At 29.5% G+C, this 21,103-nt stretch overlaps 1 protein-coding gene across 3 annotated transcripts in view; it reads left to right on the forward strand.

The window, feature by feature from the left end:
- Nucleotides 1–17,783, forward strand: part of LOC111684226 (selenide, water dikinase 2) — a 35,737-nt gene extending 17,954 nt beyond the window's left edge. Inside the window, exons 4-5 of one of the 3 annotated variants that reach the window (XM_046956278.1) lie at nt 17,161–17,259; nt 17,335–17,783. In XM_046956278.1, coding sequence (XP_046812234.1) covers nt 17,161–17,259; nt 17,335–17,552 — 317 coding nt within the window. In that variant the 3' untranslated portion in view covers nt 17,553–17,783. Of the gene's footprint in view, nt 1–17,160 lie in introns of all 3 variants that reach the window. The other 2 variants (XM_023446354.2, XM_046956279.1) reach the window with 2 other exon arrangements.
- Nucleotides 17,784–21,103: the final 3,320 nt, after the last annotated feature.

Genomic DNA, 21,103 nt, shown 5'->3' on the forward strand with positions numbered 1-21,103 from the left:
AGGGGAATTTTTGATATTGCAGATATATATATATATACATTTACAATAATGATATTTATTTTATTCCATTACGATGAGGGTAGCGAAGCACACTGGGTATAGCTAGTTAATACTAAAATTATTTAACGAAAGTTCTGTGCTGTAAAATTTAATACGAGTTATTGAACCGAGTTAGAAATAACCGGACATATCAGGTCTTTTATACATTCCGGTCGGAATGGTTTATAAAAAAATATTAATATACAAAATTAATATGAATCTGCTTTTTCACAAAAACAATTACAAAATTAAAACATTTTGGATTGAAAAAACACGTATAGAGGTTAGTAATTGTGCAATTCAAAATTGGAGAAAAAGCGTTGCTGTTGCTGTTGTAACAGCTATAGCGAAATTGACAAATCTAACCAATAAATTACCGATTAAATATTTATATGATTTCTGGTCTAATACTCATAGTGTTTAATTTTTTTCTTTGAAATAAATTATACAATAAATAAATAATTTATTTATTTGTTTGCAATTAATATAAAAATTTAAAAATTACACTAGTTTATGACAATTTTGCTCATGTTGAGAACCTATATATATGGATTTCATTATTGAAGCCGTTAAAGTCATAAGAAAGAAAATGCTGAAATAGATTTAAATTATAAAAAAATATTATTTAGAGTTTTAATAATTTTTGTAAAAAAAAATATTATTGTTCTTTTTGACTAAATTCTAACAATGGTTTTCTCGGGGGAGTTTTCCTGTTTTCGTACCGAGCGCTTCCTTGGTGGCGGATAGGGGATGGTGTTGAACCATCTGTACCGGCGGCAAGTGTAATAGTAAGCAAAATAATACTTCGGAGGTGACTACATTAGTCTCCGTTGGCGGACAATGCGGACAACAAGCCATTGGCAAACATATAAGGGTGAAAGACAAATATGTACTAGGAGAGAGCTTTAAGCTACTTCAACGTTTAAACAAACATAGGTGAGGGTTCCGACTCTGAATCCTCAGATGATAATAACAACACCATTATAACAAATCCCAGGAAGGATGAAGTAGAGCGTATGGTGAAAGAGGTAAGTGATAACATACTCTCATTTTCCACCCGGTATACCGAATAACATAGATAACCGATATTGGAAGGGTAGGCTAATACAGAAATAGTTATTACATCTGACATGGTTAAATAGGCAATCAAAAGCTTTTCTCCTTAAAAAGCTGCAGGGCCGGATGGAATTTTACAGGTACTTTTGCTGATAAAGGCGTGACTGGTTTCCGTACATCTGTCACAAATATTCACTGAATGATTGAAATTAACATATACCCTCATTAAATGGCAGGATGCAAGGGTAATATTTATACCCAAACCAGGAAAACCTAGCTATGCGACACTTAAGTCCTATCGACCGATAGGACTAAGGTGAAAACCGCTTTAAACGAAATTGTCCAATACATAGGTGCAAATTGATAGTATTGATAGTAATTGATAGCAAATTGTATACACTGACATCGAAGTCGCCTTGAGTGCACATTAATTCTCTTATCCGATCCCTAGACCAGTTTTATGTTGACCGGGTACTCCGTAACTGGATCAAACACATGCTAAGGAACAGATGGATTAGCTGCGAGATGTACGATAAAACTATCAGGAAAAAGGTATTTTGCGGTATACCACAGTGTGGTATTTTGTCTCCTTTATTCTGGGTAACCACGATTAATAGCATCCTAAGGACCCTAACCGGGAAAAGATTTAGACCTGTCTATGTAGACCATGTCGTATTACGGAAATCTGTCTTTTCACAAGAAAGACAAAATATCTAAATATACCGAACCTTGCTTCCAATTTTAACTTATGTTTCTACAATCTGGTGGACTGCTTTAGACAAAAAGTGTAATATCGAACTACTACAGGGAATTCAACGTACATTCTGCTTGATATAAGTGGTGCCATGTGTTTTGAAAACATTGCTAGATATTCCACCCATTGAAACATATTTAAGATATGAGACGGCGCTTACAACTCGGCTCTTTACTTTAGGCGAACTGCCCAAAAGCGGTTGTAGAACACGTCATTAATGTAAACTGGACACATTGGAAGGTTATACACAATCATCGGACGTGCCTGATCGTATACCAGATACAGAATATGTCGGAAACTTTGGAGCGCTGATCCCGGATGGAATGTCTTGGTCAAGCGGAACATTAGAGCAAATATCAGTAGGAATCCGTTGTTACACGGATGGCTCTAAATTCGGAGACAAAGTGGGGTTCTATACTGAAGACCCAGAAACAGAAATACACTACCGTTTAACAAATCACATAAAATATGAGGGATATATTTAAATCTATAAGATTGTAATTATAAAATAATTTGTCAATAATATTTTTGAAAATTTTTTTACCTCTTTTTTAAATTACTAAGAGTCTGGTAAAATCTGGGTTAAATTGTATATTATTGCATTTTTTCTGAGCTGATTGTTATATGTACTTTTATTATTGGTTTTTAAACGATTTACGCGTAATGGGCCTTTAAGCATATTTCTGATGGGGACCTCATATGGGGGGTAGGGTCAATTATGAACCGATCCACATAAAATTTCATAGAGAGGTTTTGGCTAGTAAGACACTTACTTATATCAAATTTCATCACTATACTTGTATTTTTAAGCGAGTAATGAGCGTTAAATTCATTTTCTGAAGGGGACGTTATATGGAGGAGGGTCAATTACGGACCGATCCACATAAAATTTCGTGGAGAGATATTGGCTTGCTTTAAAGTTATCGGTATCAAATTTAATCACAATATTCATATTTTTAAGTCACTTATCAGCATTATAGTCATTTTCTAAAGGGGACCTTATATGGGGGGTAGGTCCAATTATGGTCCTATATCCGCCATAACTGACTTGCAAAATTTTGTGGCATTTGCTTCATAAACAAAGAATTTGTGAATGTATGAAGCTTTTTACTTTTTACCTTTGTACCGGGGGTACATTTGTATGGGGGCTATGTGAAATTGTTGACCGATTTTTCCCATTTTTAATACCAAACATTTCTGATCACCTCCCTATCTCTTTTTTTTGTGGATGCTATCGTGCCAACAACAGACAGACTGTCGGACATAGCTAGATCGTCTTAGAATCTTACGAGGTCCCAGAATATATATACTTTATGGGATCTTTGAGCAATATTTCGATGTGTTACACACGGAATGACAAAATCAATATACCCCTCATCTTTTTTGATGGTGGGTATAAAAATATTGAAGTAAAATGGGCCTCAACAGATTCATGACACCTAAAAAATTAGATGAAATAGTGAACAAAAACGGATTTCTTTTGAAAATAATGGTATAAATTGTCTTTGTATAATGGCTACATTATTAAAACTAATGTAATAAATTTAAGGCAAATATTATTAAAATAAATTATGGAGTATATTGGCTAGGTTATTTGAATAAAGATATTGAAAATAGAAATTAGTTATTAAAGGTGTCATGAATGAACAAAAATAATAACTTTTTTAATTAAAATTCCAAAATATTACTCGGTCACAAAGGGTTAAGTTTTCACATTTTCGTGAAATGCTGATTATTCTACGCTTTAATTTATAGTTTGTGACTACAGAAACTTTTTACGGATTTGAGTTTATATTTTTATACCCTTCACCTTCGTGAGAAGGGTATATATAAGTTTGTCATTCCGATTGTTATTTCTATTATATAACTTTCCGACCCAAGCGGAGTTGATTAAGCTATGCCCGTCTGTTTGTTTGTTGAAATCAGTTTTTTAGAGGACCCCATTTATAGGCTATTTAAAATCAGCAAAATCAAGACAACCTCATAAAAATTGAGATTTTTTTTCATGCTCAGACAGAAGTTAAAAAAAAAACAAAATACATAATCATACGGTACATTTTGTTATTGTACGATTGTTTATAAGAAACATGAAATTAATTATGTGGAGCCTAGCTTAAGAAGCCATAAAAGTAAACTTTCTGTACTTTTTCGTTTTTAAAAAGGTACCTTTTGAATTTTCGATATTATTGAACCCTAGGAACATAAAAATAAGTATGTAGATTCGGAATTAGATGAGAACCTATAAAAGGGTACTTTTTGGTACTTTTTTGTTTTTTAAAGGTACTTTTTGAATTTTCTTTAATATTGAACCTAGAAATATTAAATTAACTTTTTGGTACTTTTTCGTTTTTTAAAGGTAGTTTTTGGGTTTTCTATAATAATGGACCCAGAAACATGAAATTAAATATGTAGAGCTGGGATTATAACAGAACAAATCAATGGGGATTTTTTGGTACTTTTTCGTTAATTTTTCTATAATATTGAACCTAGAAACATGAATTTAAGCATGTTGAGCCCGAAGAAAGTGGAAGGACTTTTTGGTACTGACTGGTTTTTTAACACACCGTGGTGAAAGGTATATAATATTCGGCACAGCCGAATATGGAACTCTTACTCGTTTTCATTTAATAAAAGTTTTTTAAAGACTATCCCCCATATTCATAATAAATAAGTAAAGTTATTGATGTTTTATTGTAATAAACATTAAATAAGCAATTAATATTTTTATGAATTAATTTTATTTTTATTTGAAAAATATAAATAAGCGATTAATATTTTTTGTTCAAATTCTTAATAATAACTTAAAACTTGTATATGATGGATACATAAATTTTGAAGTAGAATGAAGGTAAATCTTATATAATTTTATATAATATAATAAAATATATATTTTTTATATATTTATAAATATTTTCACTACTAGATAACACAAAACATGAAAACAGGTGACAATCTATAGTCCTGACCGACCATATGATAGTTTTGACCTACCATATGATACCCTACACTTGTCAATAGTATGTTAAAAAATGTACATTATTGTTAATACAAAAACTATTAAGGTTTCTTAATAAATTTCCAAAGGGGACTTTGTATGAGGGGTTAGGGGTAAATGAAGCCCCATCTTTGCCAAAATCACCAAATGCGCAAAACTAAGTTGTAATTTTGGTAGAGATACTAGAACATTTAACATAATTATGCACTTAAAAGCCATATTTGGTGGTACCATTTTCAATAGGCTTCCTACTTGAAACAAAAGAAACGTTTGTGTCAAGGTTTACATAGACGAACGGGTATAGCTAAATCGATTCAGAATTGATTCTGATTGGTATACTTTAAGGTGGGTTTAGAACCAATATTTCAATGCGTTACACACATCAGCACAAACCCAATATACCCTCCACTATAGCGGTATAGGGTGTAAAAAATTTATTTTGATGTAAGAAGAAATATTAGTTTATATTATTTACTTTTCCGGCACACATATAAATAAAGAAATATTTGCTAATAGCGTAAAAAATGTCAAGTATACTTATATATGTAAGTTAATATATGTATAAACAGTAAAATTATCTTACATTTTTATACCCTCCACCACAATCAGTGGTGATCGGTCTATATTTTTTTTTTTTTTTTTTATTATTCTTCATTTACATAACCGAGCCCTTAGGGCCTTATTATATTTATTATATATATACTTATACTTATTATATTTAGTTATAGCTCCCATACAAGATACCCTTACAAAAATCACTTAAATGTACAATAATCATTACCAAATAGCCATATAAATACAGAAATTTTGCCATTATATATGTACATAAATGTTAATTTTACGAACGGTCCTTAATTGGTCATAGCTTCAATCCTCTTCCTCTTCCGAAAATACCTTAAACATTACTCATTACTAAATAACGCTATTGATACAAAATTTGGCACTTATATTTAGAAATGATACTGTATCAATTTTTCACGGTCGGTTATTAATAAGTCGTAAGGGTTCCCTTTTTGAAGATCACATAAACGTATATAACTCATTACCAAATAATGATATTCTTACAAGATCCGGCGCACATATTAGTTTTGTATAAAATGATCGGTTCATAATTGCTCGTAGCTCCCAAACAAGGTCCCCGAAAATCATTAGCAGAAACCCAATATACCTTTCCCACTAATGTGGTACAGCGTATATAAAAAATATTTTAGAAGTAATAATAAATATTATTTTATATTATTTACTTTTCCGACACATATATTAATTTAGAAATATTTGCTAATAACGTGAACATGAACTTTTTAATTATAGGGCCTCATTTTACCCTATCCCCTATAAAAAGCCCCCTTTCAAAATTTTAACTCAAATATCCATTATTTATTAAATAATAAATGGCTTAAGTATATCTGAAGTAAAGTACAACTCAACTTTATATGCTTTATTATGAAAACTAAATCACATTTTATTCGTATACAGGTGTAGGGTGTTATATGTTGGGGCTCTCCCGACTGTAACTTCATAATTGTTTTTTTTAATTTAAGGTATATTTTTATACCCTTCACCTTCGTGAGAAGGGTATATAAGTTTGTCATTCCGTTTGTAATTTTTATAATATAATTTTCCGACCCTATAAAGCATATATATTCTGGATCCTTATAGATAGCGGAGTCGATTAAACTATGTTCGTCTGTCTGTTGAAATCAGTTTTCAGAGGACCCCAGATATCGGCGAGCTCCGAATCTTCAATAATTTTGTTAGACTTGCTTTCGAGAAGATCGCTATTTAAAATCATCAAAATCGGTCAGTAAATAACAGAGACAACCTCCAAAAAATTCATAAAAAAATGTCATATTTTTTCATGCTTTGTTAAATAAGCAACAACACACTGTATATTGGAAAAGATGTACACGTGTGTATGATGTATTTGGTTTTATTCAGCTGTGTATTTTGTTTTTTTTTTGTGAATTCTGTTCGTATATATAGATATAGGTCGGTTTTATTGCGTTATTTATTTTGTTTTTCTGTGTTTTTCGTTATGCATGTTAGATGTCTGTTGGTTTAATTGCCTTCTGTATTTTGTTTTTTATTTCATTTAGCGTTGTTGTTCATTTTGTTTTGCTTTTGGTGTAATTATAATGTAGTGGGGAAAATTTAAAATTTATAAAACTAATATGTTTAAAATACACTATGGTGAAGGGTATATTAGATTCGGCACAGGCGAATATATCACACTTACTTGTTTATACTGGAGTTTTTTGAAATAAACCAATTTAAAATGGGAGTTAATTGATAAAAGAGTGTAAATTATTTATTGATGATAATATTATTTGAGTAAAATTAGTTGTATTGCATAATAATACAATTTCATTTCCTAATAATATCCAAAAAAGCACATAAAAATTACTTCCTGAGAATGACTTAAGATGTAGTAAATTTGGAATCAAATATGAAGGACATCTCTCCCATGAAAAGCCTGTGTTAAAACAAGCCACGTTAAAACTTTTTATACCCTACACCACTTTAGTGGGGGGTCCAAATTTCAGCTCTTTAGCTTTAACCGTTTAGGCTGTGCGATGATGAATCAGTCAATCAGTCAGTCAGTCAGTCAGTAACGTTAGAATTTTATATATATAGATAATAACAACCACCACTTTTGTATGTTTAACTAGCTATACCCAGTGTGCTTCGTGCTACCCTAATCGTAATGAAATAAAAATTATTGTAAATTTTCAGTCAGTCCAATATATATATGTAAATCTGCATTATCAAAAAGTCCCTTTTTATAAATTTTCATACAGGTACCTAGGTTCAACATTTCATAAATTTTTTTAGGTTTTAGTTGAATAAGGATGCATGCAGAATGCTAAATTTTCAACCTCTTATACAGAAATCATGTTTCTAGGTTTGTGGAGAACAAAAAAATACCAACAAGTCCTCTTTATAGGTTCTCATTTACATGCTTAATTTTATGTTTCAAGTTCAATATTATAGAGAAAATTCAAAAATTAATTCAAAAAGTACCTTTTGAAGAACGAAAAAGAACCTCATGAAATGAGGTTCTTTAGTAAGTGAGTGAGAAACTAAATGAATCATGTAGTTTCTCACTTACTACGGAAACTACAAGCTTCATTTCATGTTCCTATGTTCAATATTATAGAAAGTTAAAAAACTACCCTTTAAGGAAAAAACAAGTATTAAAAACTACCCTTTTATAGATTATAATTAACTCCGGTTTCCTCCTTTTGGTATTTTTTTCTCCCTATTGAAGTAACAAACATTTTATTAGAATATAATAGTATAATAGTAATAATAGGAAACAATGATTTATGCAAAAAGTGATACAATTTTCACAATAATTTTGTCATTCCGTTTGTAACACATCGAAATATTGATGATAGGCCCATAAAAGTTATCTTGCCAAGTCTGTCCGTCCGCCCGCCGGCTGTCTGTTGAAAGTTCGAACGGAAGGAGCTAGAAGGTTGAAAGTTGACACGAATATTTCTTATACGGTATTAAAAATGGGCATATCGGTTCACGTTTTCGTATAGCCCCCATACAAGTGGCTCTCCGAAAAACAGTTTTAACAGCCATAACTGTTTTAAAAATGCGAGTATAGCAATGAAATTCATATATGGTCCCATAGAAAAATGACTAACGTCCATTTCTGGCTTAAAATACGAGTTTAGCGCTGAAATTCGATATAAGTAAATTTCTTAATAGCAAAAATCTACTATATACAAAATTTTATGAAGATCGGTTCATAATTAACTTAAGCATTCCACTTACTGCATACGGTTTGATGGTGGGTTTATAAGATTTGGCATAGTAGAATTTTCTTTTACTTGTTATTTATTAGTTAGGTTTTAAAGGTTTAAAAAATACATGGGGTGCCAAAAACGTACCAATTTGCAGGGTTTACCTGTTTATTCTTGTTTTTACCCCCTAAACTTCCTGAAGTAAAATATTTTTTTTTAGAAATTTAGAAATAAGTGAATTCAAAAAGTATAGTAACTCCTATTTAACGGATTTGTTTATCCAATTGAATGGATAACAAGATCAAACGCCACAAATATTTCTGAATTCGTGTGGCTTATGATGTTTTTACGATAAGCCCTTTAAGACTGGTTTAAACGGTTGTTTTTCTTATAATATATACTATAATATTTTGGTACTACTATTTTTATCTTTAAAAATAACAAATAAAAACTTTTATTCGTATTTACCTTTTTATTATAAATTAATTTAATACTTTCCAAAAATGAAGTACAAATAAATATTTAAGTTGTTGAATTAAATAAAAGATTTTTAATATCATTTCTTTTGATTTGGGCTAATTGCGTAAGCAAATTATCTCTTTTATCTTCATCGGTTATAAAATTCATATTCGTTGTTAGGTAGTTCATCATAACAGTCGTCTTTATTAATGCAAATATTGTAAAGCACACAGCATGCAATAATAAATCGGCCATAGTATCAACGCGTGTTCGGCAAAACTTCAGATTGTACTTTCTTTCTTTTAGATTCACTTCAATTCCCATAATCTCGAAAGGTAGTAATAAAAAATTCCCTTTTGAGATAAGCCGAATCTCCATATACCTTTTCGAATTCTTTCGACACAATACAATAGCTTTTCTTCTATTGTTTGGGAAAACTTTATAACTTCGGGTGCTAAATCTGTTATGATAAAAATCCAATACATTGTTAAAGTAATTGTGGATAGTTGATAGTGACATGCCAAAGAGATTGCCCACTTCTCGAAAGGTTACATAAATAAGTATATTCAGGTTATGTCTAAACACTTACCACAAAAAGGACAGAATCTGTGTCTCAATAGGTAACTGGCACCTTCCGACTTAGTACGTTGTAATAATCTATTAACGTTCAGTAGCCACAAATATACTAAAAAATGTTTTCCAGTTATTAATTTGAAACAAACGGTCTTAAAATAATGTGATAACAAAGTAATGGCCGTGTCTGCCATTTCAATCTGTTTATAGTTTTTGTGACAGCTCTAAACCGGTAAAAAACGTGAACTACATAAAAACGGAAATCCCCTCTAATGTCCAGATTATTAATATTTTTTTAATAATTTTACGTTTCTGGTTCTTTGCATTGTTAAAAACAAACATACATTGATGTTTCAAAATTTTAACTTGTACATTTTGATTGGCTGTAAATGGGTTAAACTACAAAATACATTTGTATTACAAATCATAATGTTATAATAAAAAAATCTTACATCGCTCTCTGAGTATAAATTTATAACATTATACGCAAAGCATTTTACACACATAAATTTCATTCTCTTCATCATCCGATGACGAAGATGATTCCAGCACTTCTTCAGTTAGATTAATAGCGCAAACTATTGTGGAACGTTCCAATTTGACACCAAAATTTTTAATACACAAAAATATTAGTTTTCTTTGAAATTAAAATATAGTCTTCTTTTTGTAAAATAAAGAAAAGCAGCTGTTTTATGTGGGAAATTTTAACCCTATGATTTGATAAAGGGTGAATAATATTAAAGTTTTTCACTTTTAATGGGTAACATTTTTAGAAAAAACAATACTTAAATTCAGGACTGCCATTTTTTTAGAAACGAACACAAAAAAGGTAAGGTACTAAAAATGTAACATTTTTCACCAGAAACGAAAACGCTATAAGTTACATCTAAAAACCTTTTGTAGTAGGAAAATATATTAAAAAAGAAAGAAACAAGAAATTTTATAAATAATAAAATGTATAATAAAATAATGAACAAATAAATAAACAAGCAGGCCGACTAATGAACAAACAAAGACACTGACGAACGAACAAATAAACTATCTAAAGATCAAATAAACAAATAAGCAAAGAAACAATCAATCAAATGAATAAAAAACATTATATTACATCAATGATTTTTATTTCTGCCAAAAATATAAAAATCAAAAAATAATTTTTATTTTTGCAAAAAAAATAAAAATATTTTTTTTTATTATTTCTGCCCAAAAAAAAAAAATAAAAATCTGAAAATAATTATTATTTTTTGCCAAAAAATCAAAATAATAAAAATGGTATCTTTAAAGTTGTTCTGCTATATTTTCTTATATTTGATTTCTTGTTTATAAACAATACTTTAAAAATGTTATAAATTTTGCAAAAAAATGAGAAATCTGGGAAATTTCAGATAGATTATGAAAATTAGCACAAAGTTTTTCTTTTGAATAATTAGTAAGGGATTAAAAGTCATCGGAAATATCTTGCACTAACCGAGATATTTGGGGCCAAAGGTTACAAAAAATTAATTTTGCGAATATCTTGCTTAATACCCGAGAATTGAATTTCCTACATTTAAGTTGAAGAATATTTACTAGTTGTTTTCGTGCTATATTGCATTATTTTTCCATTGCACTAATATTTATATAGGGAACCATACGCGCCTTTTTTTTGAGGCGGCCTCAAATTAAAACCACAATACATATTCTTAATTTTTGTTCGGATACTTAGATGTGTTGGCTTTAGTTTTATTCCTTTTGAACTTTCCTAATTCATATTAATGTAGATATTTTTTAAACTTTTCCTCATTGACCAAAAACGGCGATACCGCCTCATCCATGGGGTAAATGCGCCAAGGGTATGGGGTAGATTTAGTAGAATAACATAAATTAAAAAAAACATGTTTTGGTGCTTTATACCTCAATTTATCACAGTACAATAAACAAGATATTTATTGTTTATTTCACATAACTTACTTTCACATAACTTTATTATAACCAAATTTTGTTCTACACCATAAGCATTACATATATTTGGTGAATGTACCCAAGGGGCAGTTCTGTTGTTTAGTTAAAAATGTTTCGGGCTGTGGATACATACTTTGTAATTTATAAATTATAACAGTAATATTATTATCATGTTATCTATGAAAATTCTTTTGAAAATATTTTCATTATTACATAAAAATTAATTTATGTTAGAATTCAAAAAACACAAAATATAATAAGTTTAACTTTTTTTAATAAATAATTTAATATTTAATATAAAATTCAAGATTTTAAAAGATTGTTCCTACATACTGTAATCTTATAAGGGAGAATAAACAAGGGAGAATTGTCATAAACGAAAATATATAAAAATACAAGTATTGGTATTCATTTGTTTCGTTAAAATTTTGTTATTTGTTCGTTTTGTTTATTTACATATATAATTTGTTCCTATTGTTAACTTTCCTTTTGAAAAATGTTGCCTATTCAGTCACCCTCGCGTAGTACTCTTCGGACAACTAATAATGACAACACACAACAACTTGAAAACTCGGACACAAATACAAATATTACACAACAAAGACAGAATCCACAATTCATAGAGAGGAACCCCATATTAACCAATTACTCACCTCAATCAAATTACGATCTGTATGCCACTTCAGTTAAACTTCCTCAGTTTTGGACAAATTGTCCTGAGGCCTGGTTTATCCATGCAGAAATGCAATTTACAACCAAAGGAATATCTTTGGACAAAACAAAATACGAACACATTATTACTGCACTACCCCAAGAAGTAATAATAACAGTTCTGGTATTTTATAAAAAAAAAAGTTGCTGGTATTTTATAAAATGGAACTACCATACTCATTCCAAAAATACTACATATTTTTTTATTGAATTTTTTAAAAATATACAAAAAAAATCAAAGGAATTAAATAATATTAAAAAAAAAAATCAAGCGCTAAATGTAAATGAGGCCACCAAAATGATTTAAAGCTACTAGTGCTTAATGTAATTACCAGTTTTAAAGGCCAGCTAACAAAATGTCAACACATCGACCGAAGCAGCTAGCCACCGCTTCTAAGACAGACATACGGAAATGTCTGTAAGGACCCAGGGTATACATATAGGCAATATCGTGTCAAGTGACCCAACTCAAAAAATCAATTTGGATGAAATTTGCACCAAGGTTACTACTATCGGATAGTAAGCTAGACACAAATTTTCAGCTCTATCGGTTAAGAACTGCCCATTATGGGACTATAAAGCCCTTATAAGAAATTGTATAAGCTTTCATTTGCGCACCAATAGTTGAAAAGTTACACTCGTTTCAATAAAACCCTGTATGATCAAGATGTACGCGAATTTGTCACGTTTGTGGGTTTTAGCTGAATCGTTCCATGTGTTATGAACGGAATGAGAAAGTCTTATAAACTCACTAATCTAATATCTCTAAATTACACATACAAAATACAAAAGCCATTAAATAGTTTTTCCTTTAATTCCATACGATTGTATGTGACATTCTCACGCCTTCTGAGTGACATAGATTTTGTAAAGTTAGTAGTACTTGGAAAACATTTTGTCATTCTGTTCAATTTAAAGAATACTATATTTGCAAAAATAATCATCCCATTCGGAACCTTGTTTTCTAAAATATGGATTAAATTATGGCGATATCATACGTGACAAAAAACGGAAGTGTTTTTAAAGTACATATAAATATTTACGAAAATCTGCGAATTCTGTAGGTGTATCTTTTTTGTTTTAATTCTTACAATATGGAACATATTTTTCATTAGTAATCCATAATTTTTAAATAAACAAATTAATATAATTTTATAATGAACATTTTTAAATATCATACGTGACACATCGTATGTGACAGATTTTTCTCCTGACTTTTTTTAGGTTATAAAATATATATTTTGGAAAGTTCCGACTGCCGACCTATATACATGTTTAAGCAATTTATAGATAATAATAAAAAACTGGAGTTATATGTCGACTGGGGTCAAATATGGACCGATCCGCATATAATTCTAGGGTGTGATTATTATTTATATAGAACTTTTTTGTGCCAAATTTTATCATAATATTAGTGATTAGAGGTGAGTTATGGACGTTTAAGTGTTTTTCTGATATTAAACTTTGAATGGAACTAGGGTTAAATGAGGTCAAATCGTTACGAAAATTGGCATAATGGTTTAGTCTTATAAACATTTTAGATCTGCCGATTTTTTAAGGGATAGTATTATAATTAACAGAACTATGAGCTAAAAAGTGATATTTTCGGGTCCGTTTGTATGGCAGCGAGGTGTAAAAATAGACCGACTTCAAAAATTTTCAACAGTCTTCGTCTTTTTCAGTGGTTTACCTTTTCATGGAATTGCCCATATGTGGCAACGACTTTCTATACCCACCATCAAAAAAGATGGGAGTATATTGATTTTATCATTCCGTTTGTAACACATCGAAATATTGGTCATAGACCCATAATAAATTTGCCCTATCGATTTACTTTTTCGGATAGCCCCCATACAAGTGGAGCTCCTGAAAACTGCTTTAACGGACATAAGTGCTTTAGAAGTACGAGTATAGCGATGAATTTCGACATAAATAATATGAGCTAAACTCTTCCTACTAAATTGTTTGAGTATCACTCCATAATTTTCCATACCCCCCATATAAAGTCCCCTTAAAAAAATGAGCTTAACACTCATTACTGGCCCAAAAATGCGTGTATAGCGATGAAATTCGGTATAAGTAAATTTCTTACGAACCAAAAAATCTCTACCAATTTTTTTTTATGATCGGCCTTTAAATGACCCTACCCCCCATATAAGGTCCCCTTCAGAAAATAACTTTTACACTCATTACTGGCCTTAAAATTCGAGTATAGCGATGAAATTCGGTGTAATTAGTAAGTTTCTTAAGAACCAAAACCGTTTAACCAATTTTTTTAGGATCGGCCCATTAATGATCCTACCCCCTATATAAGGTCCCCTTTATAAAATTAATTTAACACTCACTACTGGACTAAAAATTCGAATGTAGCAATGAAATACGTTATACGTAAGTTTCTTATGAACCAAAACCTCTACTATTTTTTTAGGATTGGCCCATATACAACACCCCCCATTTAAGGTCCCCTTCAAAAAATGACCATAACACTTATTACCGGCCCAAAAATTCTAGTATAGCGATGAAATTCAGTATAAGTAAGTTTCTTACGAACCAAAACCTTTTAGGGTCTGCTCATAAATGACCTTACACCTCATATAAGGTCCCCTAATGAAAATGACTTTAACACTCATGACTAGCCTAAAAATAAGTAAGTCTCTTACGAACCAAAAATTCGGTTACGAACCAAAACCTTTCTAACAATTTTTTTTAAGGATCGGCCCATAAATGACCCTATCTATTCTGAAATTAACTTTAACGCTCGTTACTGGCTAAAATTTACGAATAAAGCAATAAAATGTTATAAAATACGTGAGCCAAAATCTCTTTACCAACATTTATGTGGATAGGTCCATTATTGACCCTACTTCCCCTATTGGATTCACTTTAGGAAATGGCTTTAACGCTCTCGAGCCAAAATCTCTCCCAAATTGTATGTGGATCGGTTCATAATTGACCCTACCCCCATAAAAGTTCACCTTCAGAAAATTACTTAAACGATCATTACTGACTTAAAAATATGAGTTATGAAATACGGTTATGAAATTCGATGCGAATTTTATGCGGAATGTTTCGGTTATTCATATTATTTATAGGGGAGCATTCCTTTTAACGCATACGGTTTGGTGGTGGGTATATGAGATTCGGCATAGCCGAATATAACACTCTTACGTGTTTATGTTTACAAAAAACAAATTTCAGAAAATACCAGCAAACTTTGAAAAATTTTCTGTGAGAGAGGAATACCTTCGTATTTTTATCGTTTATTTTTATGGATTATACTAATAACAAATTTTGGTATTACAGGTCAAAATTATAAAATTTAAAAAAATTAGTAACATTAAGATTTGAAAATGTCGCTGCAATGATAAAATAATGTTATGCGAAAATATTCCTTAGATAAAATGTAAAAAAATTTGATACATATTATAGAAATTATAATATGTATCAAAATGCGCACAAGGCATTCGCTAAAAACAGATTTTTGTAACTTTGGACCTTTAATATCTCGCTTAGAACACACGATATTTTCAGCCTTACTTACTATGCTAAGGGGAAGCTATGCGCAAATTTTCATTTAGTTATCTATAATTCCGCATCAAACCCCTAATTTTCCTGGGCTATCAGGTTTAAAGCGATACTAATATAAAAACTTAATTCTAAAATGTTAATTAAGCGCCACCGTTGACTTATTTATATCCAACCAAAGTAAATTAATAAAGTAGGGACATCTCTTGATGTACAACAACATCTACAACAAACAAATGTATTTTGTTTTTGAAATAATTCAAGAATGTGTCAAAATAAAATTTAACAAAATTTTCTTTAACAATGTGAACAAAACTTAAATAAAAACAAGTAAGAGTGCTGCTATATTCGGCTGTGCCAAATCTTATATACCCTTCACCATAGTGTATTTTAAACATATTAGTTTTATATTTTTTTTCCGACTACATTAATATTACGCCAAAAGCAAAACAAAATGAACAACAACAACGCTAAACGAAATAAAAAACAAAATACACAAGGCATCTAAACCAACAGACATCTAAACATACATAACGAAAAACACAGAAAAACAAAATAAACAACGCAATAAAATCAACCTACATCCAAATATACGAACAGAATTCACAAAAACAAAATACACAACTCAATGATGCCAACAGCATCCAAACATACAAAACGAAATACACAGCAGAAAAACCAAATACATCTACACACACTTGTACATCTTTTATTAAAATACAGTGATGAAATATCTCATATCTCCGTTATTTACCGACCGATTTTGCTGATTTTAAATAGCGATCATCTCGAAAGCATGTCTAACAGAATTATTGAAGATTCGGATCTCGCCGATATCTGGGTCCTCTAAAAACTGATTTCAACAAACACACAGACGGACAGACAGACGGACATAGCTTAATCAACTCCGCTACCTATAAGGATCCATAATATATACTTTATGGGGTCGGAAAATTATATTATAGAAATTACAAACGGAATGACAAACTTTCTTCACAAAGGTGAAGGGTATAAAAATATTACTTTTAAGTTGAAAACATTAAGGATTTAATTATATTATTATATATTATACAATTTAAACCACTTTTAAACGACTTTAAAACCACTTTTAATTCTTTTTCAACTTTTCACAAATTTTATGAAATAGAAAAACACAATTTAAAAATGTTTATGTCGCCATTTTTAAATTGTGTTTTTCTATTTCTTAAAATTTTAACAATTTTCAAAACAAACTTTGACATTTATCTAATTAAAAAAATAGTCAGCTGTTCAAGTGATGCTACTTTATTTACTTTGTATCCAATGATAACTAAAAATTTATATAATTGATTTCTTATATTTTTTATTTTCAGCTGCACAACTAATGCACAAATACAAAGCTAATGCAGCAACGGATGTTACTGGATTCGGATTGCTCGGTCATGCTCAAAACTTAGCAGAGTTTCAAAAAGGTTGTCTTAAATTCATTATTAACAAAATACCTGTTTTTAAAAATATTTTGTCATTCGGAAAAATACTGAATCAAGATGTCAAGCTCCGTGCTGGAAAATCGGTAGAAACTTCAGGAGGTTTATTAATATCAATACCGTCTGAATATTCCAACCAATTTTGTCAAGAGTTTAATAACATAACTAATGGCGAACAGCTGGCTTGGATTGTTGGATATGTAAAAAAATCTGATAAACGCGAAGCCATTCTATGTGAAGAAACAGATATTTTTGAAATTGATTTTTCTAATAGCTAATGTATTTGAATGTATTTTATGTAATATTATATTAATTAATTTGAATACTTTTTGTTTTCTGTAAATGTGTGCTCCAACTCATGACGATTATTTTATAAAGATACTAGTATTGGGAAATAATCCGAACTTATTTTTGGAGTACAATTTATGATTAACAAAAATCATTTTATTTAATAAATTTTCCGTATGCATTCTTAAAAATAAAAAAAATTGAATTTTATTAAAAAAAAAAAAATATTTATTGGAAGAAATCTATGGGCAATAGTGATTTATTGGTTTCGTTTAACGCATATGGGAATTTCCACCGAAAAGTATATTTTTTGTCACATCTCGTCAAGCACATTAATTGGCAATATCTTAGGGCCATACATTTTGATTGCTGGACTCTTATTTCTATGCATAGAGCTATTATAGCTCTACATAGAAATATAAACAAATTAAAAATATAATATGTATATTGTTTCCCTAGATATAAGCATTTAATAGCGCGTAACGTGATGTAACAAAAGTAGATTTTTTGGTGGAAATGCCCATATATATGAAGACGCAAAGCTAAAACGATTAACCGATGTTCTTGATTCTTTTTTGCAGAATGTATATATGATATATTAGAATGATCTAAATTGCAAAAAAAAAAAAAATAGGTTGATAAAACAACGTTAACAGGTGCCGCAACGGCTCTGAAGTGCATTTACAAGGAAAAAATCGTTTTTTTTTAATTTTTGCTAAAATTTTGTAATAAATTTTGAACAATATTGTAATGGAATCGCAATGTGCTCATAATAAGCATTTTAGAAAGATATAAAACACAAAAATTGGTTGGAAATTTTTAAAGTTATTGCAAATTCCCCAAGCCATTAACGTGTCTCACAGCACATAAATTCAAAATGTGACAAAAATGTACTTATTTTTGAGATATATTCTAAAAAAAACATTTTATAACTTTAAATATATTTGTAATTACTTGAATAGTAGTTTTTGTCCGTATATTATGACGCGAACTTGTTGTCAGCTATGGCCAAAAAATTTTGAATTTTTTACGGCCGTTTCAAATCTCCAATTTCAAAAAAATCCATTTAAAATTTTTATTGAATTTGGAAATTGAACAAAACTTTTACATTTAAACTAGACCTTTTTTCTAAACAAAACATATTTTATAAAAAATATTTTTTAACGTTTTATTGGTATTATTGAATCTGCCTTATTCTAAAGGCCTAAAAATAAGTAATTAAATCTTAAAAACTAAAAGTGTTTACTCTCGATGATAGCAAAATTTAATGAATGATCCTAGTCCTAGCGGTGTGGTAGATCAGCCCTGCGATGCCATGTTGTAGATTGGCACTGTGTGAGATGTCTTGCAAGCGGATTAGGATGGGTTTGTAATTTTGCTATATATTTTCCCAGATTATGGATATACTCGTTCCTTATATACCATGGCGCCCCGTCATGATCCTAAGAATTTTAGATTGTGCTCTCTGTGTAATTTCAATAGTGGTATTGCTGGCGTTGCCCCACAATTGGATAACATATGTTAATTTCGATTGGTAGTTTATAAGCCAATGCAGAAAAAATATAAACAACAATTTTAAATCTTAAAGCTGTTACACAAGTTGTTAGATCTTACAACGTTGTTAAAAATGTTAAAAAAAATGTGAAACAATAGTGTAAAATTACAAGTTTTGTTTCGCAACGTTGCACGATAGGGCAACAATATGAAGACTCGTGACGATAAGATTTGTTCACAACTTTTTTTCTAGATGCTTTGATTTAAGCTTGGAATAAGTTCAAAGATGGTGAACAAATTAGTATTACGTATCTATTAAACTAAGAGATGTCTAAAATTAAAATCTTGTTTGGGATTTTTTATTTTTTCGAGCTTGAAGTTTTCTAGGTACACATAGAATTTTTCAGCTTGATTTTTTTAATTTTAATCTGTCTGTTCGTTTAAAAAAACTAGTAAACATTCTTTATTTTTACTATTTTTTTAAGTTTTCTGTTATTGTACACAAAAAATTGTAAAATATAGTAAGCTCTTTGAAAAAAAAAATATTTTTCTCTTTTACCATTTTCGGCTTGAATATTTTTATCGAGTAAAAAGTAGTAAAAAAAAAATTTGTTCTGTATTGATTTGTTTGGAAAAATATTGTATACAATTTCTTTTAAATTTTTCAATATAATGATAATGAAACAAAATTTACTTGAATTTCGTTCGTTCACTTTTTATATTTTTGAGAATATTTTTTAATTTTCACTTGTTTTACTACATTTACTGGAAATGTATTCAAACAAACCTAATGTTTAAATGCAAAAAGTCATTAGACAGAAAAAAATAATACATAATTGGAATGAATTTTGTAATGACTTTTTTCCAAAACCATTTTCATTCAAAATATTAAAAGTTGATAAAATTAATGAATTTGAACATGAAAGATTTTTTTGTTTTTTACTAATTTTCTTTGTTTTTCTTAAAATCTAATCTTCAATCCAAAAATTATAAAGAAATAAGCAATTTTCCAAAGAAAATTTCAAACATTTTTAAGAAATATGAAGAAATTTTTTTATATTTAGTCAAGGAATCTAGATTTTGTTTAAAAATAATTTAGGAACTTATTCTTAAATATTTTTAACTTTAGTCAATGAAAGCAGTTCATAATATTTATGCTGAAACGCTTTTCTGTGTATTTTTTCTAAAATGAAATAAAAGTTAAATTTATTCAATACAGAATTTCAAAATTTTTTTTTAAGAGATACCACCTTTTTTGTACTGTTTGTAGTAAAAATTAACTTATTTATGTAAAATTTCGGTAACAATCATCGTTTTATTATAAAGCTGGAGGGCCACACCACGCGTTCTACGCTTTCTCGCATTCTATGCGTTTGTTAAAAAAGTAGAATCAATGTAAATATGTACATTGATTCTACTTCTATGCTCAAAGTTACAAGTGCAAAAGCGTAGAATATCTTGACGCATAGAATGCTTAAAGTAGATCTACTTTCTACCAAAGTAAATTAATAAAGTAGCATCACTTTATAGAAAAATAAAATTAGTTGTCAAAGTTTGTTTTGAAAATTGTTAACATTGTTTATGTCGCCATTTTTAAATTGTGTTTTGCTATTTGTTAAAATTTTTGAAAAAATGAATTAAAAGTGGTTTTAAAGTGTTACAAATTGTATAATATATAATAATATAATTAAATCCTTAATATTTTCGACTTAAAAGTAATATTTTATATTTATGTTTTGTTCACTTTGTTGTTAAAGGAAATTTTCTTAAATTTTATTTTGACACATTCTTGGATTATTCCAAAAACAAAATACATGTGTTTGTTATAGATGTTGTTGTACAACAAGAGATGTCGCTACTTTATTAATTTACTTTGCTTTCTACTTTTATAAGCGTCACAAGCGGCGCACGAACATGTCAGCTAATTTTGACATTTTATATTCTTTATTTAATGCGTATTTAATGTATTTTTGGACTACAATACTGAATATTAATACTTGTCAAAAAATCATGTAGTATGATATAATTTCGTAGTCTAAATACAATT

The sequence above is a fragment of the Lucilia cuprina genome, chromosome 2 (assembly GCF_022045245.1).
Source record: "Lucilia cuprina isolate Lc7/37 chromosome 2, ASM2204524v1, whole genome shotgun sequence".
In the NCBI taxonomy this organism is placed as follows: domain Eukaryota; kingdom Metazoa; phylum Arthropoda; class Insecta; order Diptera; family Calliphoridae; genus Lucilia; species Lucilia cuprina.